The sequence below is a fragment of the Cinclus cinclus genome, chromosome 20 (genome assembly GCF_963662255.1).
Source record: "Cinclus cinclus chromosome 20, bCinCin1.1, whole genome shotgun sequence".
Taxonomy (NCBI): Eukaryota; Metazoa; Chordata; class Aves; order Passeriformes; family Cinclidae; genus Cinclus; species Cinclus cinclus.
This window is the reverse complement of record NC_085065.1, coordinates 6,260,718-6,280,911: the sequence shown is the minus strand read 5'-3', so window position 1 is coordinate 6,280,911 and position 20,194 is coordinate 6,260,718. Positions and strand designations below refer to the sequence as shown.

At 50.3% G+C, this 20,194-nt stretch overlaps 1 protein-coding gene across 1 annotated transcript; it reads left to right on the top strand.

Annotated features, from left to right (window-relative positions):
- The first annotated feature begins 1,557 nt into the window (after positions 1-1,557).
- Positions 1,558-18,952, top strand: CDR2L (cerebellar degeneration related protein 2 like). The gene is made up of 5 exons (XM_062506411.1): positions 1,558-1,636; positions 13,920-14,032; positions 15,405-15,553; positions 16,437-16,601; positions 18,067-18,952. Exons 1-5 carry the CDS (start codon positions 1,558-1,560, stop codon positions 18,950-18,952), a joined length of 1,392 nt encoding a protein of 463 aa, XP_062362395.1.
- Positions 18,953-20,194: the final 1,242 nt, after the last annotated feature.

The window sequence follows — 20,194 nt, the reverse complement described above, 5'->3', positions numbered from 1 at the left end:
GGAGAGGAATAGTATTTCCTCTATAATTCCTCTCTTCTTCCCATCTTTATCCCCCTCCTCTGCTGCAGTACACAAGAGCTGAGTACTAGCCCTCATTTTAATCATCCAGGAGCTCCCAACTGCCTGTCACTGCTGGATTGGATGGAGTTTTCTGACACAAATCCCATCTCTTCTGGATGCACAGTCTGCTGCTCTTGCATAGACACTTTATATTGCCTTTTCTGTAAGCACCACTGCAAGGTAATGTGATCAAATATAAATCCATGGAGTTCCACCACACAGAAGGGAAAAAAAAAGCCAAAACAACAACCAAATAAACAACAACAAAAAAAAAAAACCTCACCACCACCAACAAAAAACACCATTATCTAAACCCACTGTTACTGTCTCAGAAGTTGATTTGTATCTTAGAATCTCTGATAGATTCCAGAGCTGACAAGCACAAACAAATTCCCAAACTCCAGTTAGGAGAAAGACCATCATCTTTAACCCTAATTCCATTAAAGTGGAAAGCACCAAAATCCCAAGATTTTTTCCTGAATTTACTTATATGTAGCAGACACATTTCCTCTATAAATCCTGATAACCTTGAATTTTAAGCTCATTCCATCCTTCACAAAGATAAGCAACCCGCATCAGAGTCACTGATTTCCCATCAGAGTGCAAAATACCACAGCGTTGGAGGAAGACACCGCACTGAGGAAATGCTGTCTGGCTGTTTGTATGGGGTGTCCCCTTCTGCAGCCCCAGCTGAAGGGGGGGGTGGATTATCATCTTGAAGAACAATCCCACACAAATCCAGCAAGGCAGAGAAAGCACTGAAACCGCTGAGAGATCCCGATAATTGTCCCAGTACCGTAAAGCCCACGGCAAGGCCAGGACGCGGCACTCCAACCGCAAGCCCTGCTCCTGGCAGACCTCCCAGCGGGGAGGGACAGAGCAGGGGGACTGCGGGACAGCTCCCCTTGTCCCGTTCCTCGCAGCCCGGGGAGCCCCACCCTGGCACCGGGCGCTGCGCTGCCCGCAGCCCCGCGCCCGCCCCGCTGTCCGCGGCAGGGCTGGGCGGAGAGAAGGAGGCGGAGAAGAAGGAGGCGAAGGAGGCCGGTCTCGCCTCGCCTCCCCCCTTCCCTCTCGCCGGTTTTCTTTGCGGCATTTCCATGCTAGAGGTCCCCACCGAGCTGCGGAGCGAGGATCTGCCTGGCTGCGCTGGGCCCTCTTCCTTCCTTTGTGCATCCCCCAGCCCCGTGCAAGCCGTGTTCCCCCGCCCCGGCCGCCACGTCCCCGCTCCATCCCCTCCTCCGGAGCCCCCCCCAGCCTTGGAGGCAGGAGGAAGCCGCCCCCCCGGGCACGCAGAGCCGGGGCAGCGGCCAGGCAATCGCTGCCACGTCGTGCCGCCTCCTCCTTGCCGGCCCGGCCGGGGCACCGAGGCCGCATCCCCGCCCGCATCCCCGCTCGTATCCCCGCTCGTATCCCCGCATCCATCCCGCTCCGCGCTTCGGAGGCTCCGGGCCCCCCCTTCGGCGGATGCTGCGCGTCTCCCCGAGCCGCTGGTGCTAAATGCTGAGCGCCGACAGGATGGATGAGTTTCAGAGCGAGGAAGAGGAGCCCTGGTACGACCAGCAGGACCTGGAGCAGGGTAAGGATGAGGGCATGCCGCAAGCTGCCAGGGATGGCGGGCCAGGGGATGCGTGGGCAAGAAAACGGGCAGACCCCGGGGACGGGAGAGTGGGATACCTTCTCTCTGGACTGCTATTTGGTTGGCAAAGCCACTGCCTTATCCTGCGGGGGCAAATCTCGGCTCTGTTGCTCCAAACCACTGTCCTGGCCGAGGAAAGTTTAAAGCCGATGGATAAAGGCAGGGAGCCCAGAGCTGTCCTAAGCACCAGGGCAGTAAATAATTTGTTGTGTTAAATCTTCAAGGAAGCTGGTTCCCCAAGAAACTTGCTGCAGGCGGAATTAAACAGGGGTAGTTAGGACACTGCTTTTATTTCAGAGTAGTCCAAGATAGAGTTACCAGGCACATTAGTTAGAAATTAATACATGGGAAATAATGTATTGCTAAGGATGCTGAAAGTCTCTTTCAAAATCTTTTGCTGCCCAAGCCCAAATCCAAAGGGATCTTCAGCTTCTTAGTCCCCTAATTACTTCTGGAGATTTTTCCAATCAGCCATAAAACCAGGAGAAATATGGGAGGAGAAGAAAAATAATCAAGGCCAAGTTTCAAACAGCAAAAGAAGCCTTGTTAGGATAAACTTTTGTAGTTTGCTTTGAAGTAGCTGTACCTGGTTCAATGGAATGTTTACCCTAAGGCTGGACAGTTGGTGCCTATATTTGGGGCTATTTTAAGTTTTATTTTTCTTATCTTAATATTTTCAGTCAACACGCAGTAAGTAAATAACTGGAAGAAGTCCCATTTCAGGCCAGTGGCCCAGGAATGAACGGAACTGATTTGCCAATACAAAGCAAAAAAATCATTCCTACCTAAACACAGCTCCCTTCCATTTGCTCTATAGGTACAGTTCCATATTTGCTTTTCCCAGCTGGCTGTCAGCACGGGTATGCAGTCCAGCTGCAGTGCCTCAGCCCACCATCGCTCCAGTACATTATGTCATGATTTGAAGTTTATACAACTTCAGCTGCAGGACAGGGGCCCAGCAGGGAATGATAACCAGTCCCCCAAGGGTTGTCACAGCTGGGCTTTAACCCCAATTTCTCAATTGACAGGAAGTAGTGGGATACGGGGCCCTGCTCTTTGAAACACAACACTCAAACAAAGCCAAGAGCACAGAGATGAAGCTATCAGCTGGATAAACAGTACAGCCTTTGAATGCTCAGAAATTCACATTTCTGAGTGACGTCTTCCCATGGCTCACAAGGGACCTGGGCACTGGTCCAGGGGTAGGACACAAGCTGAGGAGCAGCAGAACTAGGGATGAATATAGGAAGTGTTGAACAACATGGGACCAATTGATTTTTAGCCTTATGCTGTCCCTGGTGTCAGGTTCATGAGTCAGCACTGGCACTGCACTGGCTCACAACAATAAATGCACCTTCCCACTGTAGGCCAGGTTGCCAGCTCTGTCCAAGCAGCCTAGAAACAGAATGACAGTCTCCTGATGATGGATTGATGCTGGCTATGGGCTCCACTTTAGAGCACATAAAAAACCGGAAGAAAACACAAACCCAAAACAAAGCCCAGCTGTGGGTTTGCAGCCTCCTGTGTATGAATAAGGGCTGCATAGGCTTGCACAAACTCAAGGAGAGATACGGGAAGGCTTTAACTGGAATCAGCCAAATGGAAAGGTCCTACGAGGTAATTACAACCGTAATTAATTTGCATGATGCACAAAGCATCACAGAGGACAGTGCTAGACTTTGTCTACATACACTGTGCCTTTGCATGACACTCAGAGGTCTTTGGTGGCGGCACAGCCGTGGAGCTGTTGATTTGGGAATGGGGGGTGGAAGCACAGCACAATACATCCAGCATGGCACGATTAGAGGCGTTACTAAGAGGATTGGCATGCCAAGAGCCCAGGGTCCAACAGAAACCCACGCCTGGCAGCAGCACTGGGAGGGCAGAAGACAAAAGCAGAGGCTTAAAGACCATTCCTTAGGAGCAAGGGGTGGGAGAAACAAGGAACAATCCAAGCTAGGAGAGCAGAGAAGGTTTTTCTGTGAACCAGTTGGTTGTTGGGCCCTTATCGTCATTTCACAGCATCATCAAATATTTATTACATTTACATCCAAAACTGTTTGCTAAGCAACAGATGGCTTAACTGGGAGCTCTGTGATAATTATGTTAATTAACCATTTTAGCACCGGAGTGGAAATCATGCCTCCAGCTCCACACCAAGCACCTGTTACTTTCTTCGTCATCCTCCATGAGCTTCACCTTGCCAAAGTAACTATTTTTTTCAAAATAATAAACCCCCATCACTCTTTCTTTCCCCTGAAGTGTCCACAGCAACCGGGTGCATCCACCACATGCTTTGGAAGCAGGAAGACCTGGTCCCCAGCCTCGAGGCCCTTCCAGCCTTGTACAAATTAAGCCAGTGCCTTTCAGGTGTTCTTACCTGTTTCCTGAACACTGTAGCACTCTGTGGCTCAAGGCATTGTACCAAGATGCCTTAGCACATAGAAGCAGAGCCTCAAATCCCAGCCAGGACCCTCAGCAATGACACAGTAACAGCAGTGGTGTCCTGTGAGGTTTCCTTTGCAATGATGTTGCCTCTGGGAAGACTTTGTGATTTGAGGAAAGTGGTAAAAATGGAGCTGCCATTCCCTCATACCATGGCTTAGCTTATTGTTTCATAAGGATTAAGAGGTATCAGTGCTGCTTTGGTCCAGCCACCTTCCATGGGCCAGGGACTCTGTGCTTCTAAGTGGTAAAACCAGGATAAAATTCTAGTGAACCTTTTTCCAGCTTTTGAGAACTGATGATGTGACTGCAGTTGCATCACACCCTGCGCACAGGGCCTACGTGCAGGCAGACCCCAAGAGAATGAATGAGCTAAAATTAGAGAGCCTGAGCTGCAGAAAAGTGGGGGCACCTTTCCTGTTCATCAGGGACGTTTGTGTTTGGGAAGGCTGTTTGTGTTTGGTGTGCCAGCTCAGTTGCATCTGGATCCAAATAGACCCAGCAGCTCTGCCAGCCACTTCCAGCCTTCGTCTCCCCCGCAGCAATCTCACAAGATAAATCCTCCTTGCAGTCATCCCACTGCATTCCCTGATCTTCCCAGCCTCCCTATCCCCCTGCCAGCATTCAGGTCTCAGAGCAGAGAGCAACCCAAGAGGAGGCCTCTTAAAGCAACCCTTCTAATCCCTGGACCTAACCATAGCCTAAGGAACATGGGGCAATTTGTGTACTGCGTGGGGCCAGGAGTTGGACCTGATGATCCTGATGGGTCCCTTCCAACTCAGCATGTTCTAGGAGTCTATAAGTGTGGGATTCCTCCCATGTCAATTAACAGCCTCTCACTGCTCTGAGACAGGCAGAAGGAACAGAGGGAGTGCAAGAACCAGCACATCACCTCATTTGCCACTGTGAGACCAATTGTCCTCCCGGGCAGCCATAGAAACATTTGGGCCAAGCCATCTGCAATGCAGGCTTAGGACATTACAGCTGTCACCTCTGAAGGTCTCCAGATTTAAGGATCTTTTTTAATTCCTCCTCCTCTTGCCAAGCATCTGATTGCTTGAGTACTAAGAAGGAAAATGACACAAGGTGCTGAGCTTGCACCACTCCCAACTCATCCGTGTAAAGACACAGGGTCACCAGTGCTCCAGTGACCAGATCCTGGCACTGGAGTGAGCCCAGGGGATCCATGCTGGCACCCACCAGCACCCATATCTGCATCACCCAGGTGGTCCAGAGCACTGCAATCCATTATCAGCTTCCCCAAAGCATTCACTGCACAGGGGAGCTGGTGAAACTCCATATTCTACTCCTCATGAGGCAGTTATCCCAGCAGTGCAGGGACAAGGCACACACCTTGCCTTTCTCCAGGGGCACAGCAGTTATCTACCCTCCCTCCCTCCCCAGAGGCAAGCCAGAAGGACAGAGCTTTGCCTGCAGTGGCTGAGCCACTTATTTATTCAGCAGTACAGTACAGCAGGTAGCTTATGGAAGTGGAAAGTTTTCAGTGACTAATTGCTGAGCTGCTTAGGAATGACAAGAGGGACTAGAAAAGTCACAGGAGACAATGAAATGAGATGACAGGTTAGTCTAAGGAAGTGATGAGAGTCTCCAAATATGGGAAAATATATACATATAGATGAATTTTCCTCGAGTGAAAATTCCCCTGTTACATGAGGCAGCAAGAAAAAGGGGCACAAGAAAGCCCCACACAGCAACTTTCAGTGAGAGACCAGAAGCTCCTTGCCACATCTGCTGAACTCAGGCACATAGCTCTAGCTGTGAGAGGGAGCAGAACTAGAGGAACTGCAGGAAAGAGGAAAAGGAAATAAATAAACAAAACAAAAAAAAATCAATCAGAGTTTTCCATATCTCCCATACTGAAACAATCAGTTAACAGTGGCAATTCTCCTTGGCAGGGGCGTGCACAAAGGATTTATGGTCTGAATCCTGAAGGACATTTTCCCCCAGCAGCTCTGAGCCTAAGGGACTGGAGTCAAGGCACTGGCCACTAGCACCCTGCACATGGAGCCTGCCCCCCACCCCAGCATTTTCCAGTCCTCTTTCTTTGCTCCCATACTAGCCAGTGCTGGCTGGTGACAGGGCAGATGCACCGACTCAGTGTGACAGGCAGGAACCACTTAGAGCAGTGACAGCACCAGGGTCCCATCCTGCTCCTGCTGAAAACAGTGCCAGCACTCAGGATAATGCACTACTCACTCACTCCCACACTCACACACTCTCTCTCCTCTCCAAAAAGGCTTTCCCAGAGCAGCACAGTGCTTTCCCACCTCATCTTGCTCCAACAGATCTGTGTGCTTGCACCAAATACACATTCAGGATTTCCAAAGCTTCTACTTAATCTGCCCAAAAACAGGTATGTAGGCCAAGAATTTAGGAAAATATCTCCATTACAAAATACCCCAAAGGAAGGGGACCAGATGTTATACAACTGCAGATTTTTGCACAGCTGGGAATTTCAAAGGGATTTTATGTTACAGATGGGGTTCTTTTGGTTTTTTTCCATGTGTATTTAACAAACAGTTAAAAACCATCTCTCCAAAGTGCAACTGTTCCTCTGCAGCTTTTTGGGAAGTCACTGTTATTTATCCCATGTGTTGTGCAGCTGCCCTGGCCCTGCTCAGTTAATTTGCCTCCTCCCTGAAGAATTCAGACCTTCTAGTGTGTAATATCCAGGTCCATGCTAGCCTCTTCCAAATAGGCAGCTGCAGCACCAGAAGTTGGAGCAGGGACATGACCGTTCCATCTTCCAAGTTTTCTTGGTCCACAAGGAAGCGTTGAGTCCTGGGAAGGCACCTGAACTGGGAGATGGTGGCCAAGCACTGGTGTCTGCAGGAGGAGGCAGAGCAAGGAGCAGCACAGCACATCCCATGAGCATTAGTCTTTGCAGCAGAACTGTATCAGGGACACTGGTTTTGGTGTTGGGCCCCCAAAAGAAGCATTGCTCTGCATCCTGCTCAAGACTAGTGGTGGATGTAACATTATCTTGAGAGTACATCAAGTATTTAATCACTCCCTTTCCCTGTAAAATCAGACTGGAAGATTACAGCCCTGCGCTCTTCCTGTGCAGCTGCACAAACAGCACTGATCACTCATCTGAGGTCAGGATCTCTTCCTACCTGGGCAGCATCTCCAGCCTGTGGTAATAGCCAGGCACAAGGCAGCTGGACTGTGAGATGAGCACCTGGAGGAACAGGGCTTCCTAAACTCCCCAGTAGCAGATGGGACGGGAGCAGTAGTGGGCACCCTGCAAGATGATACAATTCTCTTCAAAGCCAACAAAAGGGTTGCTGGAGAAGTGGTGGGCAGGGTTTTGGCATTGCTGCAGAGGGTCAGGCTGTTTCTGCATTTAGCTGTAACACATGCAAGAAAGGTATCTGTACCTATATGCCTCTGGACATAAGAGGTAGCAGACAGAGGTAACCAGCAGTGGCAGTGCTGGCAGGGGTCTTGGGGGCTGCTACAGCTGCAAAGGAATGCTGTAAGGAAAGCTGTGCTGGAATGGCTGCTCCCCAAGTGTCCAAATCACTCAATATCAGTGGTCCTACCTGCCTCCCACCAGCAAGAGGAGCAAGGGCATCTGAGCTGGCTGGGAATGGCTCAGAGTAAGGGAATATGTTGTGTGAGCAGGAACAGGGCAGGAGAACTGACACGGCTGGGGCAGCCCAGTGCTGTGGGCACCATCCCCTGCCACGTGAGCAGTGACCTGTCCTTCACAGAGCACCTTTGCTGGCCACACTGGTGCTCTTCTCCGTGCCCATCCTGGGTCACTTACAACCTCCTGTCCCCAGAACACACAGGGGAGAGGAGTTCTGCCACACAGCAGCCATCCACATGCCTGTGTCTTTAGCTTTAAAAGAGTAGAAGCCTTTATTCACGGTTTTCTGCAACCCAACATAATTAATTAGTAGGAGATTTGCTGCCTGAGGGAGGAGCACACACAGGAAAGCTCTGGCTGCCTTTCTTCCTCCTCTGGCTTCACTCCTTCTCTTCAATAGCCCCACTTGTATGTATTTATTTAGGACGTTCTGATCCAGGTGCACTATCAGAGCCTCGGAGCCACCAGTCACCAAGCTCTTTCAAACCATTTTAGCCTATAAGGCAAACACAGGCACTGAGGCTGTTTAGATAAGAGAACAGCAGGAAAGGATGCAAATGGGGCTTCAGCCATGGTCTAATAACATCCTCTGTGTTCTCATGCTCTAACAACTTGGTAAAAAGCACAGCAATTGCTGTGGGCACAGGGATGGAACTGCTCTATGTGTGTAGAAACACAGCTCATAAGCAGAGGTTATGAGAGAGACCATCCTGGGTCTCAAGCTTTAATATACAGGGGAGAATTTGGGGTGCAGGGTAATAAGAGGGAAGAAAGAAAACGCATAAATTAAATTTTAAAAGCCTGGTGAGCATCTGAGAAGAAGAAAGGAGAGCTGATAGAGGAAATAGCAAATAGAACTGAAAAAATATAGATAACAAGGAAGGGAGCAGAAGGGGCTGAGAAAGCTGGAGGGCTTTGCTGCAGCACAGCACAGTACAGACAGTGTGTCCCTGAGCCCCTTGTCAGGGATTTCCACTCCTTTTGCCCAGAGGGCTCAGGAAAGCATGGAAGGAGCTGTTCTCAGGGCACTGGGCTTGCCTTGACCCCCTGCCAAACACCCCTCTGCCACCACCTCAGCCCCTCCTACCAGGGGTGCTTGCACAGCAAAAGGCAGCACAGGAGCATGTAACAGATTACACAAGAGAAAGAAAAGGAAGGGAAAAAATCAAGCAGGAAATCCAGCAAATCTCATTAGGGTAACAAAAATGCCAGTGTTACCTACATCAGCTCAGCCCAGCAAGAGCCACAGTTTGAAAGGAGGAGAAGGAGGAGGCAGCTGTGCTGCCAGGGACTTGGGCACCCTGTTTGCTCTCACCCAGCCCTAATACAGGCTTTTCCCTTCTGCTTCAGTGGGGCTGTTTTACAAAGCAAGCCCTGCCTTTGTGGAACACCCCACTACACCAAAATAGCAGATCCTCCCAAAAAAAACACACAGAGCACCAAGTGCAAAGCTGAACTGAGCAGCAGTGTCTGAGTTATGCCAGTGTATAAGTGATGGGGAATCCTCGTCTCAGCAGTAACACTGGTGACTGACTCTGGAAGCTCTGGCTGACCTTGGGAAACACTATATTCTGTGGAACGGGCATCCTGGAAGGGCTTTTTCAAGTTGTTTTTGGGGTGCTGCCAGATGGCATTTGCTTCCCTGCACCCTAGCAAGTTCCACTGCAATGCCTTATACAGGCCAAGTATAGAGATTGCTTCCATCACCTGCCATGGAGCAGCAGTAAGCGATATACAGAAGTTGATCTTTACTGTAATATACCCAGACAGCAAAATCCCTTGCAACTATGAAGGAAAACAAATGAGTAGCAAGTATACCCTACCCCAGGGTAAACCAGTATAGCATCATTCATTTAGACTTTGAAAGGAATAATTGCACCCACCCTTGACTTTAAGTACCCATGTGTAATGGAGCAGACAGCAAATGCCATTAAATTAAACGTCAGCAGCATTAAACATCAGTTCTTAACTCTCAGTGTACCCCATCCATCAGCTCACAAGCACCCTGAGCTTCCTCCAGAGACCTTCCCACTCTTGTGCCTGCTCTTCAGCAGATGCACTCACCATGTGCAGCACAGGACAGGAGCAGCCCTTTCCACAGCCCCACATTTAGGAAGGGGCTACAAGTAATTCTTTTATACATACTCAGCTGAAAAGGACCTGCAAAACCATAAACCCTTGCTCATCTGTGCCACACAGCAAAGGACTTCTTTGCCCCCTGCAAGCTGCTGGCTTAGCAGGACAGGGACAGGGCTGGTTTATTAAAGGTGAGGAGCCAAGTGCAGCATCTCCAGTGTGTTCTCTCACAGCTTAAACATGAGAATCCCTCGCTGCAAGAAAGATGACAGGAGGAAGTCCAAAGCAGCTGCACCAGATGGTGGCTTCCTCCAGAAAGCTGCATTTATGAGGAGCATCTGAACAGCTACTGGGTCATCATCATATAAAGAGCAGCCAAAACCTGCCCGGCACCAGGGTTATGGTCTCTCAAAGTCACAACCAGGAGACACTGAAGGGAAGAAACCTCTCCAGAGGGCTGTGGCAGAGTTCTCTGCTCAAACAGATGCAGGCCAGCACTGGGAAGGCAGAAACAGCTCCAAGTCCTGTTTGAGCCTCGTTGCAAGGCTGGGGAAGCACCCAGCTCTGCTGCAGCCCCAGGCAGGTAACATCTGCCAGTAACACTGCCACAGAATGCTGCCATGAGGGAATACCCTGCAGTTTGTCCCTCAGCCTCTTCCCATCAAAGGCAACTTGCTAGTGCTTTTGGATCAGGATGGGTTTTTTTCTAAATTTCCTCAGTGGCAAGAGGTAGCAGAATTATTACTGGGCTGCTACTGCTGTTCTCTGCAGCTCCAGGATGGTGCCTTCTTGATGTTCTGCCCAGCCCTGCTCCCCTGTACCAAGCACTGCTTGGATTCAGCTATTGCTCCCTTCCCACCGTGTGGTATCTCTTCTCATCCCCACCCTCCTTGCTCAGAGGCCTTTCCCATGGAACCTTTAGGAGAAATGCAGCCTCCATCCCTCCCTCCCCTGCTCCAGAGGCGCAGCCCTTTGTTTGGGGACACAGCGTGTCTCCTTGGCTGGTGTTAATTAGAAGGTCACATCAGTGCTTGCAGTGCAGGGAGCCAGAGGGTGCCAGGCTGGTGCTGCCCCGGACAGTTTCCATCCACAGCTCTCTCTTGATAGGATTTGGCAGCATCAAGACCCCGTTTTTGAAGTTGAACATTGGCCATTTCACAGTGGTGCATTCAGCACAGGCAGGACGTGGAGGGATGGGGCACATCAAGAGGGCACACAGCATTTTATTTCTCCTCCTGCATCCAGAGGGGAGGGGGAAGGGAGGCATCAGCATATCTGCTGAATTAGGGCAAGTCCTTGAGCACTGGCTGGCTGATTTGACAGTGGAGAAGCAAAGAGGAATACAAAAAACTGTGGGCTAAACCATGGTACTATGTAGAAAGGATTCCTGAATCCCTAAGCAGTTCTTTTTCTCCCCCAAAGAACTTGGTGAAATTTCACATTCAGCCTCAGGTTTCCAAGGTCTCTGTGGAGAGGAGCTGTGTGTTCCCTCAGCCCATGCAGAGCCATAATTAGTACAAAGATAAGAGAGATCTGGTCTGAAGATGACATTAAGCACTTCCACAGCATCCCCTCCCTCCCCCAAGCCCCACAAGCTGGTGGGAGGGACAGGTGGGGAAGAGGACTCGGGCACAAGGGGGTGGATGAGACAGGATTACCAAGGATGCTTTGGCTGGCGGGCAGAGAGTGAGGGAGTGTGTGTGACAAGGGCTGAGGCAGTTAGAAGAGGCTAAAAGAACCAATTCCCCCATGTCCTTCAAGCCTGGAGTCTCCCAGGCCCTTATGGTCAAAATGGAAACAAAGACTCAATTTCCTCCTCAGAGCTGAGCCCAGTTCTTTCCTCTTCTTCTTCCCACTCATCCCCAAACACCACCCATTTCCCCATTAAATTATTGCTGACAGAGCCCTTTAAATTACAATGCAGGATCTTGCACTGCCTAATCCACTTAACTCAACCCCAGCTGATTAAATTGGATGCCATATGGTGGGAGAGCACTAGTGTAATCCACAGGGATGGGGACACTCTTGCCTCATTACCTGGAGCACAGCACAGAGCCCTCTCACTACACACCTCCACATCAGGGCCCTGCTTGCTGCCAGGGATGTGATTTCCAAGGTGCCACTCTCTAGCAACAACACTGGCTCTGGCGAGGTGGTGCTGATATTAAACACAGCCCCAAGCAGCTTAAAGGCACAATTATCCTTCACCACTCCTGGCATCTGGCTGTTCCCCCAGCCTCAGCTGGTGTAGCAAACACCCGGGTCTCCCAAGGGCACTTTATAAACTAGGGAAATTTGGTACTTGGAAAAAACCAAATAGGTGGAGGAGGTCTGTCCATGGGGAAATGTGTCAATAACTTGGCTGCAGGGAGAGCTGCAACTGCAGCTCTCAGGCTGGGTCACTGTGCAATGAAGAGGATTATAATTTAAAAGGTCACAACCCTTTTAATAATAACACCCTGCAATGCAGGGCACAGCTGGAGAGCATGTTCCCATGGAAAGGGAAGATTCGAGGACATACTGAGCAGCTGTTGGCAGCACCACATCTGGGGAGCCAGCAGAAAGAAACATGGGCAACACATAAACTAGTAACATATCAGCACATGCCACAGCACAGCATTATCCATCAGGAAAGCCCCATCCCAGGCACTGACAGCACTACAAGTCACCCCCTGGCAAGCACTTGTGTCCAAGGTCAGCGTGAGCCTCATTTTGTGATGTGTGAGGGGTCAGGGGTTTCCCAGGCTCAGAATATATCCCAGGAGTCCTGGTTCCCCTTGTTATTGTCTTAGTGACCAGGTATCCCTCTTTCCCAATCAAATGCATGGTGAGATGAACCACTGGAGAAAATTAGAGCTACTCTCAAAGTAGCTCTAGCAAAGCCTTTGCAAAACATATCATTAGATGCAGAGTGGAGGGGAGCATTACAACAGGCTAAGAAAATGCCAGGGCAGGAGACTCAGGTCCACTCACATCCTGCAGGATTGTCACTCCTTAATCACCTAACCAGGGAAAGAAAGAGCAGTAACACACACCAGGACCTGTCTCCTTACCTTTCAGAAGGATTAAGGTCAGAATTTCACTCTGCCATCTTAAGAGCTGTTACCTCTAGAAGCCCCAAGAAAAATGAAACCTACCTGTTCATAGTCAGGTTTTAAGAAGACAACCAATTCCTGTGTGAAAGCAAAGGGCTGTTCTCAGAGCCAGCTGTGCTGTCCCAGCCTCACAAACAGCATCATTTGTGTGCTCAAGCTTTGGCCAACACAGGATTCACAGGGCCTGGAGACTTCTTCTTTTCCCAGCAGCAAAAACACCATTTTAAACTGACCACACTGTCAACATCTACTTTTCCCTGCATTCCTCCTGAAGTCCAACTATTTCAGTAATTTCCTAAGGGCCTTTAGAGGTGGCTGAGAGTGAACACCAAGTGGTTTGTCCTTTCCCTGGAGGTGCCCCAAGGAAAGAGCCTTGGATTTGGCCACTGCAATACTGCCAGGGGAGCACATCTGGAAGGTGCCTCCAGCCCCCCCGGGCCAGGCAGGGTTTTATTACTCCTGTCAGTCTATTAGCAGGTGATGGATGGAGGCTGACAGGGAAGGCAAGTCACTCCCTTCGTTAGAGATAATAATGTAATTTAGAGAGCATCCCCAAAGGCCCTGCAGGGCTTTACCAAGCTTTTGCTCCATTCTGACAGGTGCTGAGCCCTTCTCAGCAATCAGGGATGGAGGTGCTGAGCACCTGCCACAGCCCAGATCCTGGGCTGATTCTGGTTACAGTGTGCAGGGGAGTGCAGGAGGGTTTTGCAGCCAGCAGAGCACCAAATCATCATTGCATGGAGGAGCTGCAGAGTTCTGAGCTCGGCCTCCCGTTGTTCCCGCAGCCTAACAAGACAAGGGGCCAGATCCTGCATGTTCTCTGACCATGCACCCAGGTCAAAAACCAGTGCCAGTAAAACCAGTGCCATGAAAAATGTGCTGCTGTGCTTGGTGTGGGATCATTTTTTGGAGCAGGGGGTGGGGGGAGATCCCACCACACCCAGCCATGGAGCTGTGGGAACTACAGCAGTCTTGTCCCTCTGCTTTTCAGACTTGCAATTGGCTGCAGAGCTGGGGAAGACACTGCTGGAGCGAAACAAAGAGCTGGAGGACTCCCTACAGCAGATGTATGCCACCAACGAGGAGCAAGTGCAGGAGATTGAGGTAGGGACACAGTTGGGACAGGGGTGGGGACAAGGGCTGCTTGGCCATCACTGTCACCTAAAGGTGTAGGTGGGAAAGGGACACTTCCACCAGTGCCAGCAGCACAGATGCCAGCAGAAAGGCATGGATGTGCTGTGGGGCATGGAAGTTGAAGTATCTTCTGTAAGTGCCTGAAGCAGGATGGATTAAAGTCTGTTGATGGGTTAAAGCTCATCCCAGCCCTGGGGATGGTCTCGTCCCCCCATTAACTGGCATTTTCCCTATTCTCACATCCTCACTCCCTGCCCAGATGTGCACACCAGATTTTGGCACCAGATTTTGGCACCAGGCTGCATCGGGATCACATTTGGCCCTCCCCTGCACATCCATCAGCCTTCACACTCATTTCTGTCTGCTCTGCTGCAGCTTTCCCTTGATCCCAGAGATTCAGAATCGTGTTTGTTCCCAGCTGTCCCCCAGGCACCCCCATAACACAGTCCCCTTTGTTAGAGGGATAAAATAGCTCTTTCTCCAAGAGCTCCAATATAAACCCCCATTTCAAGCATCCTGTGGGGTCAGGGCAGTATTTCTAAGAGCTCACAGAACTGATCTTAGAGGCTTAAACCTGCTGTGCCTGGGAGGGTTTTCATCCACTGGAAACCTTCTAGGGATCTGTGAGTTACAAAAGATTGGACACCCTCTGATTTAAAAGGACACAGGGCAGAGCAGGGTTGCTAGTTCACAAGAGCAGCACATGATGCTGCAGGGATCAGACATGATGTTTGAGGGAACTAGTGGATGGATTCAGCCATCCCCCTCCAGCAGCCCATCAGAAACACATCTGCCATAGGATCTGAAATCTGGCCCCAGCTGAGAGGGAGCACCTGAGGAGATGCCCCTCTCCTAGTCTTCCGAAGATAAGATTTTGCAATGGCAGACTTACAGAAAAGGGTGTGCAAATCCACAGAAACCACAGGTCTCCTCATATTTCACAGACTCAGAGTTTTAGCCTGAACTCCCAATGAAACACAGCTTCTGCAATCGATCTGTCAGAGGATCCAGTAACCAACTGGCCAATTTCAGTCAACTTGCAGTCTCAGGGATATCAACTTTCTTTGGTACTGGGAATAATAAAGCAGCTGAACAGAGAGAGAGAGAGAGAGAGAGAGAGAGAGGTTAGTGCCCTTCACAGAGGGCAGGGGAAGTTCAGTCGTATTTTAGACACAAAAATATTTAGGGGTCAGGGGGGTGAATATTTCATCTGTGGAAGAGACTTCAACCAGGCAGAGCCACAGAACACATTGTCAGAGGAACAAAAGGCTGTAGGAATTTCTGCTTGTGAAAAAAACTGGTTTTTAGACGTGGAGTGCTCATGCTTCACTTTTCCTTGCAGTACCTGACCAAGCAACTGGAGATGCTGCGGCAGATGAATGAACAGCACGCAAAAGTCTACGAGCAGCTGGACCTGACAGCACGGGACCTGGAGTTGGCTAACCAGAAGCTCGTGCTGGAAAGCAAGACTTCCCAACAGAAGATCCAGTGGTACGGCCTCCCCTGGATCTTCAAGATCCAAGAACCTTCAGCTCACCTTTCCTCTGCCCCAAAGTGCAGCGTGTCATTGCTATTTGAGCCATTCTCTTTTGTATCAGCCTTCTTTTGCAGCTGTTTAGAACAAAAGCGTATTGCAGTAATGCTGGTTACCAGGGGTCAGCCACAGCACAGACATCCCTGGGATGAGGGCTGGACAAAGGAATGTCTGAAGCTACCTCAGCAGCCTCTCCTCAGATGTATTTCCTTTGAGAAAAAGCACATAATCCTATCAGGGAGATCCCCAGTACATAGTCCTGAAGAAACACCAGGCACAGATCCAGTAACTCATTAAACCCTGGCTAGTTCATGCTGAAACACTAGTTTATCAATATTTCTTTCCTAAAACAAGCCCATGATCAAGGTCATCCCTAGAAACAACAGCCTAAACCATGCCCTTGTAATGCAGCATCATTTGCAAACAACTGTGTGGAGAAGGAATTTCTGAGCAGAGTGTTTTACAAACTATCTGCAGACAGAACAAAACAAAATCTCTGCTCACTCTGTGTTTCTCTACAAGATAAACAAAAGGAATAGATGCTTGTTTTAAGTGCAGAGATGTTCCAGGATAGTGCTTATGTCTCAGAGGTGACTCTTTCAGCCATTTGATTTTGGGACAGAAAGACTCAAATCAATCCCCACGTCCCTTTTTAATAACCAACCCCATTCAAGAGTGACCACACAAAGACCAACAAAAAACAAGTGCTGTCATGATCCCAGAGCACGTGCTAGAAACTGGCAGCGCCTTCCCTAGGCTGGATTTCTCTATAGGGAAAAAACACCTTTTAGGAAGCTGTAGTGCCTGACTCCTCACCTGTGCTCCCTCCTCCCTCTGCAGCTTGACAGAAACAATCGAGGGGCTGCAGAACCAGGTGGAGGAACTGCAGAAGCAGGTGGAGGAAATGAGGAGCTTGGAGCAGCTCCGCATCCGGAGGGAAAAGAGGGAGCGGCGCCGAACCATCCACACCTTCCCCTGCCTTAAGGAGCTGTGCTCCAGCCCCAGGTACAGACCTTGGCTTTGGCAACCCCTCCAAACTGCTCCCCACAAACACGGGAGGCAGTGGGGTGCACTGCCTCAGAAACCCCTCAGACACAGAGGTTGGGCATCAGAGCCTGAAACCCACGGCTGGAGCTGAAGGGGGGATGTTCTCCCACCAACCCACCTGCCTGAGGTGGTGCTGGCAAAGCAGAGCCTTCCTGATCCCAGCTCAGTGATACTTCCCTTCCCAAACCAGTACAGCACATTTTCCCTTTCCAGCTGCCTTCCAGCACAGCACCAACACCTCTGGCTCAGCATAACCAGTTGAGATGGTGCATTTTGTGCTGTGTGACTCCAGCACTCCCCAGGAGCACCAGTCATGCACCCAAATACTCCATGTGCTGCCAAGTGTTGTACAAACACCTTCAGCACTACTGCAGCCTTAATGCTCCTCAAAAACTGGCCACTGTGTTAATTCACTGACCTCATGAGGGCATTTCTTGCTCAGCTTTGTCTACAAAAGAGGGCTCTTTAAATAGATAAGCAATCAATAAACTTTGTTACTGAATGCATCCTCTGCCAGAGGATACGAACCAAAGACATTTTCATTGCAGCAGCAATGGGGAAGTTAATCAGGCCATAATCTGACCCCCAGCAAAATCCACTTAATGTGTCAGTGGTTCTTTTCCCCCCAGTCCCCCAGTCCCACTCTCTCCCCCTACTACAGGACCTTGGGTCCCCTTGCAGCCCCACAGTTGGCTCTGAAGGTCACGTTGCCCTTCAGTGCCTTGAAATTTGTTCAATACCCCCCACCACAGCCGTGCCTCCCAGGGAAGCCATGGAGCTTGCACTTTTCCAATCTGTTCTAAACAAACAGGATGCCGTGGGTGCTTCACTGAGGAGGAAAACCCAAATTCCTGACGGGAAGGGGGAAGTGCTTGTTATCACTCCCCAGGCAGTGAAAAAGGGGCACCTCTATCACAAATCTCTGTCTGACAGAGCACCTGCCAGTCACAGGGCTGCACAGGCAGCAGCACATGTGCTTCAGGGTTTTGGCTGGGTGGGTCTGGGGTTGTTGCCATATCCATGGTGCAGAGAGCAGTTGATGAACTCTAGCAGGAAAAACCCAAAGCCACCTACTTCCAGCTCAGACTGATAGCACTTGAACATTCATTCTTGCTTCACTGCAATGCTGGTGGCTTGTCTATTAACCAGATGTGTCTTTTACCTTCTAGGATCTCATTTCCCTCCTGTGTCTTTTATTACTGCTGTCCAAAAAAACTGCAAGTTCTGTGGGACAGAGATTTGTCTCTGTGTCCAGAAGAGCCACACCCTGTAGTCTCCTGGCACATGGAGAAGGCACATCTCACTCCATGAGCTCATGTCCTTTCCGGACATCAGTGGAACTATTTACATAACAATAAAACACAAATCCCTCATGGGAGTACTGCTTGGTCAGACTCTCTCATGCATCTTCCTCCTCTTTCAGGTATGAGGACGCGTTCCAGGTCCACAGCTCTTCCACAGAATTCAACCAGAAGCCACTGGAGAGGGAGAACGAGCGTCTCCAAGCCATGGTGAACTCACTGAGATCCCAGGTGAACCAGGAGAAGCAGCGGAAGGAGAGGGTGGAGCGCGAGTACACCTCTGTTATCCAGGAGTACTCGGACCTGGAGCAGCGGGTGTGCGAGATGGAGAACTGCAAACTGCGCATCAAGGAGCTGGAGGCAGAGCTGCTGGAGCTGCAGCAGATGAAACAAGTCAAGAAGTACCTGCTCAGCAGAGAGGACAACCTGTCCGAAGCCCTTCTCGAGCCACTGAACAACGCCCCAGAAGCAGATTACATCGACCTGTCCGAGGAGGAGGGAGGCAAAAGCCACGGGACATCCATGACCCCTTCCCCAAACCACCCCGTGAGGAAAAGCTGCAGCGACACGGCCCTGAACGCCATCGTGACCAAGGACGCCGTGAGCCGGCACGAGGGCAATTACACCCTGCACGCCAACAACGTGCGCAAGCGGGGCATGTCCATCCTGCGAGAGGTGGACGAGCAGTACCACGCCCTGCTGGAGAAGTACGAGGAGCTCCTCAGCAAGTGCCGGCAGCACAAGGACAGCGTGCGCCACACGGGCGTGCAGACCTCCCGGCCCATCTCCCGCGACAGCTCCTTCAGGGACTTCCGAGGAGAGGGGCACGAGCTGGAAGAGCGGAAAACTATGGAAAAGACCATCAGCAAACATGTGGAGGCCGTGGACAAGCGGCTGGAGCAGAGCCAGCCCGAGTACAAGGCTCTTTTTAAGGAGATCTTCTCCCGCATCCAGAAAACAAAAGCGGACATCAACGCCACAAAGGTGAAAAACAAGAGCAGCAAATGAGTCCTGGCTCTCCGCAGCTCCCACGTGCAATTGCAACGGCCACATCTTCTCTTGAACCCCAGGAAATGCCACGTGGCCCCTCTGCTTAGAAGGTTCAAGAGGTCTGCAAGCAAGAGAATGCTACAGGGACCCAACTCACTTTTTTAAGTTTAGGCTCTGGAGAAACCGTTGGGACAATTGTACATTGTAGTTAGAGGATTTCAGAAACCACATGACAGATCTCTGCATGAGTTACTGCCACTGCCAGACATCACAACAGCAATGTAAACTCCACCATGAAAGAAAAGAAGCCAATCTCCCCCTCCACCCTTTTTCAGCTTGTCCTACAGCCCAGTTATCTGCAAGTAAAAGCCTGGATGTCCTCCAACGTCCTGCCACAGCTGGAGTACAGCGTCTCAAAATAAAACAAAAAGCCATCAGAACTTTAGGGGCTGCCCCAGCACAGCAGCCCAATCCTCCAGTTAGGTTTTATGGCTGAAAACCTACACTTGAACCCAATAGACTTGTATCTCTGCCTTCCCCAAAGGGCAGTATGGTCTTGCTACTTAAGCCATTCTCTAATCAGTCAGGTTTTTCAGCTCTTTACAATGCAAGCTCATTGCAACTGGAAAAACTTGAAGAGAAACATAAAACTGATTGTTCCATCTCCATCAGCGTCACTCAGTGTTTCAGTCCGCACTCTCCAGACCTTGCAGGCATATGGGATTTACTCGCTTTAAGTCTGCCCTGGTATTTCAACCCAGGTGAAGCACCATGCCTGGTAGGAACTCAGTGCCCAGGGCTTTCCCACGGCGAGACAAGAAGTGCTATTACAATATCAGAGACACACTTTCATCTCACGGTCTGGGTACCAGCTCTCTGTGCTGTGCTCTTCAAGAGGTCATTGTCCCATTGTAGCGAATTCCTTAAAATCAGCTTGCATGGGCTCACAAAACTGACTGCCAGGCACACAAGCCAGGGGATGCAGCATCTCCCGGGTCAGGAGCCTGGCCCTGGCAGTAGCACAGATCACACATCACCCCTCACTCCTGCTCCAAACAACACCCCAGCTACCAGGACAGATTTCAGCTTCCTGCTGAAAATAATCTTTCTTGGCTGAGACAGTGTCGCCTCTCATGTTCCAGTTCCCTTTCCAGCACTGAAATCTCCTCACTTTGGCTTCCACAGACATGCAAACATGCAGCCAAAAGGCTGCTGCAGTCTCAGGAATCACCAGTTTCCAGTTTCCATTAACTAGATTAT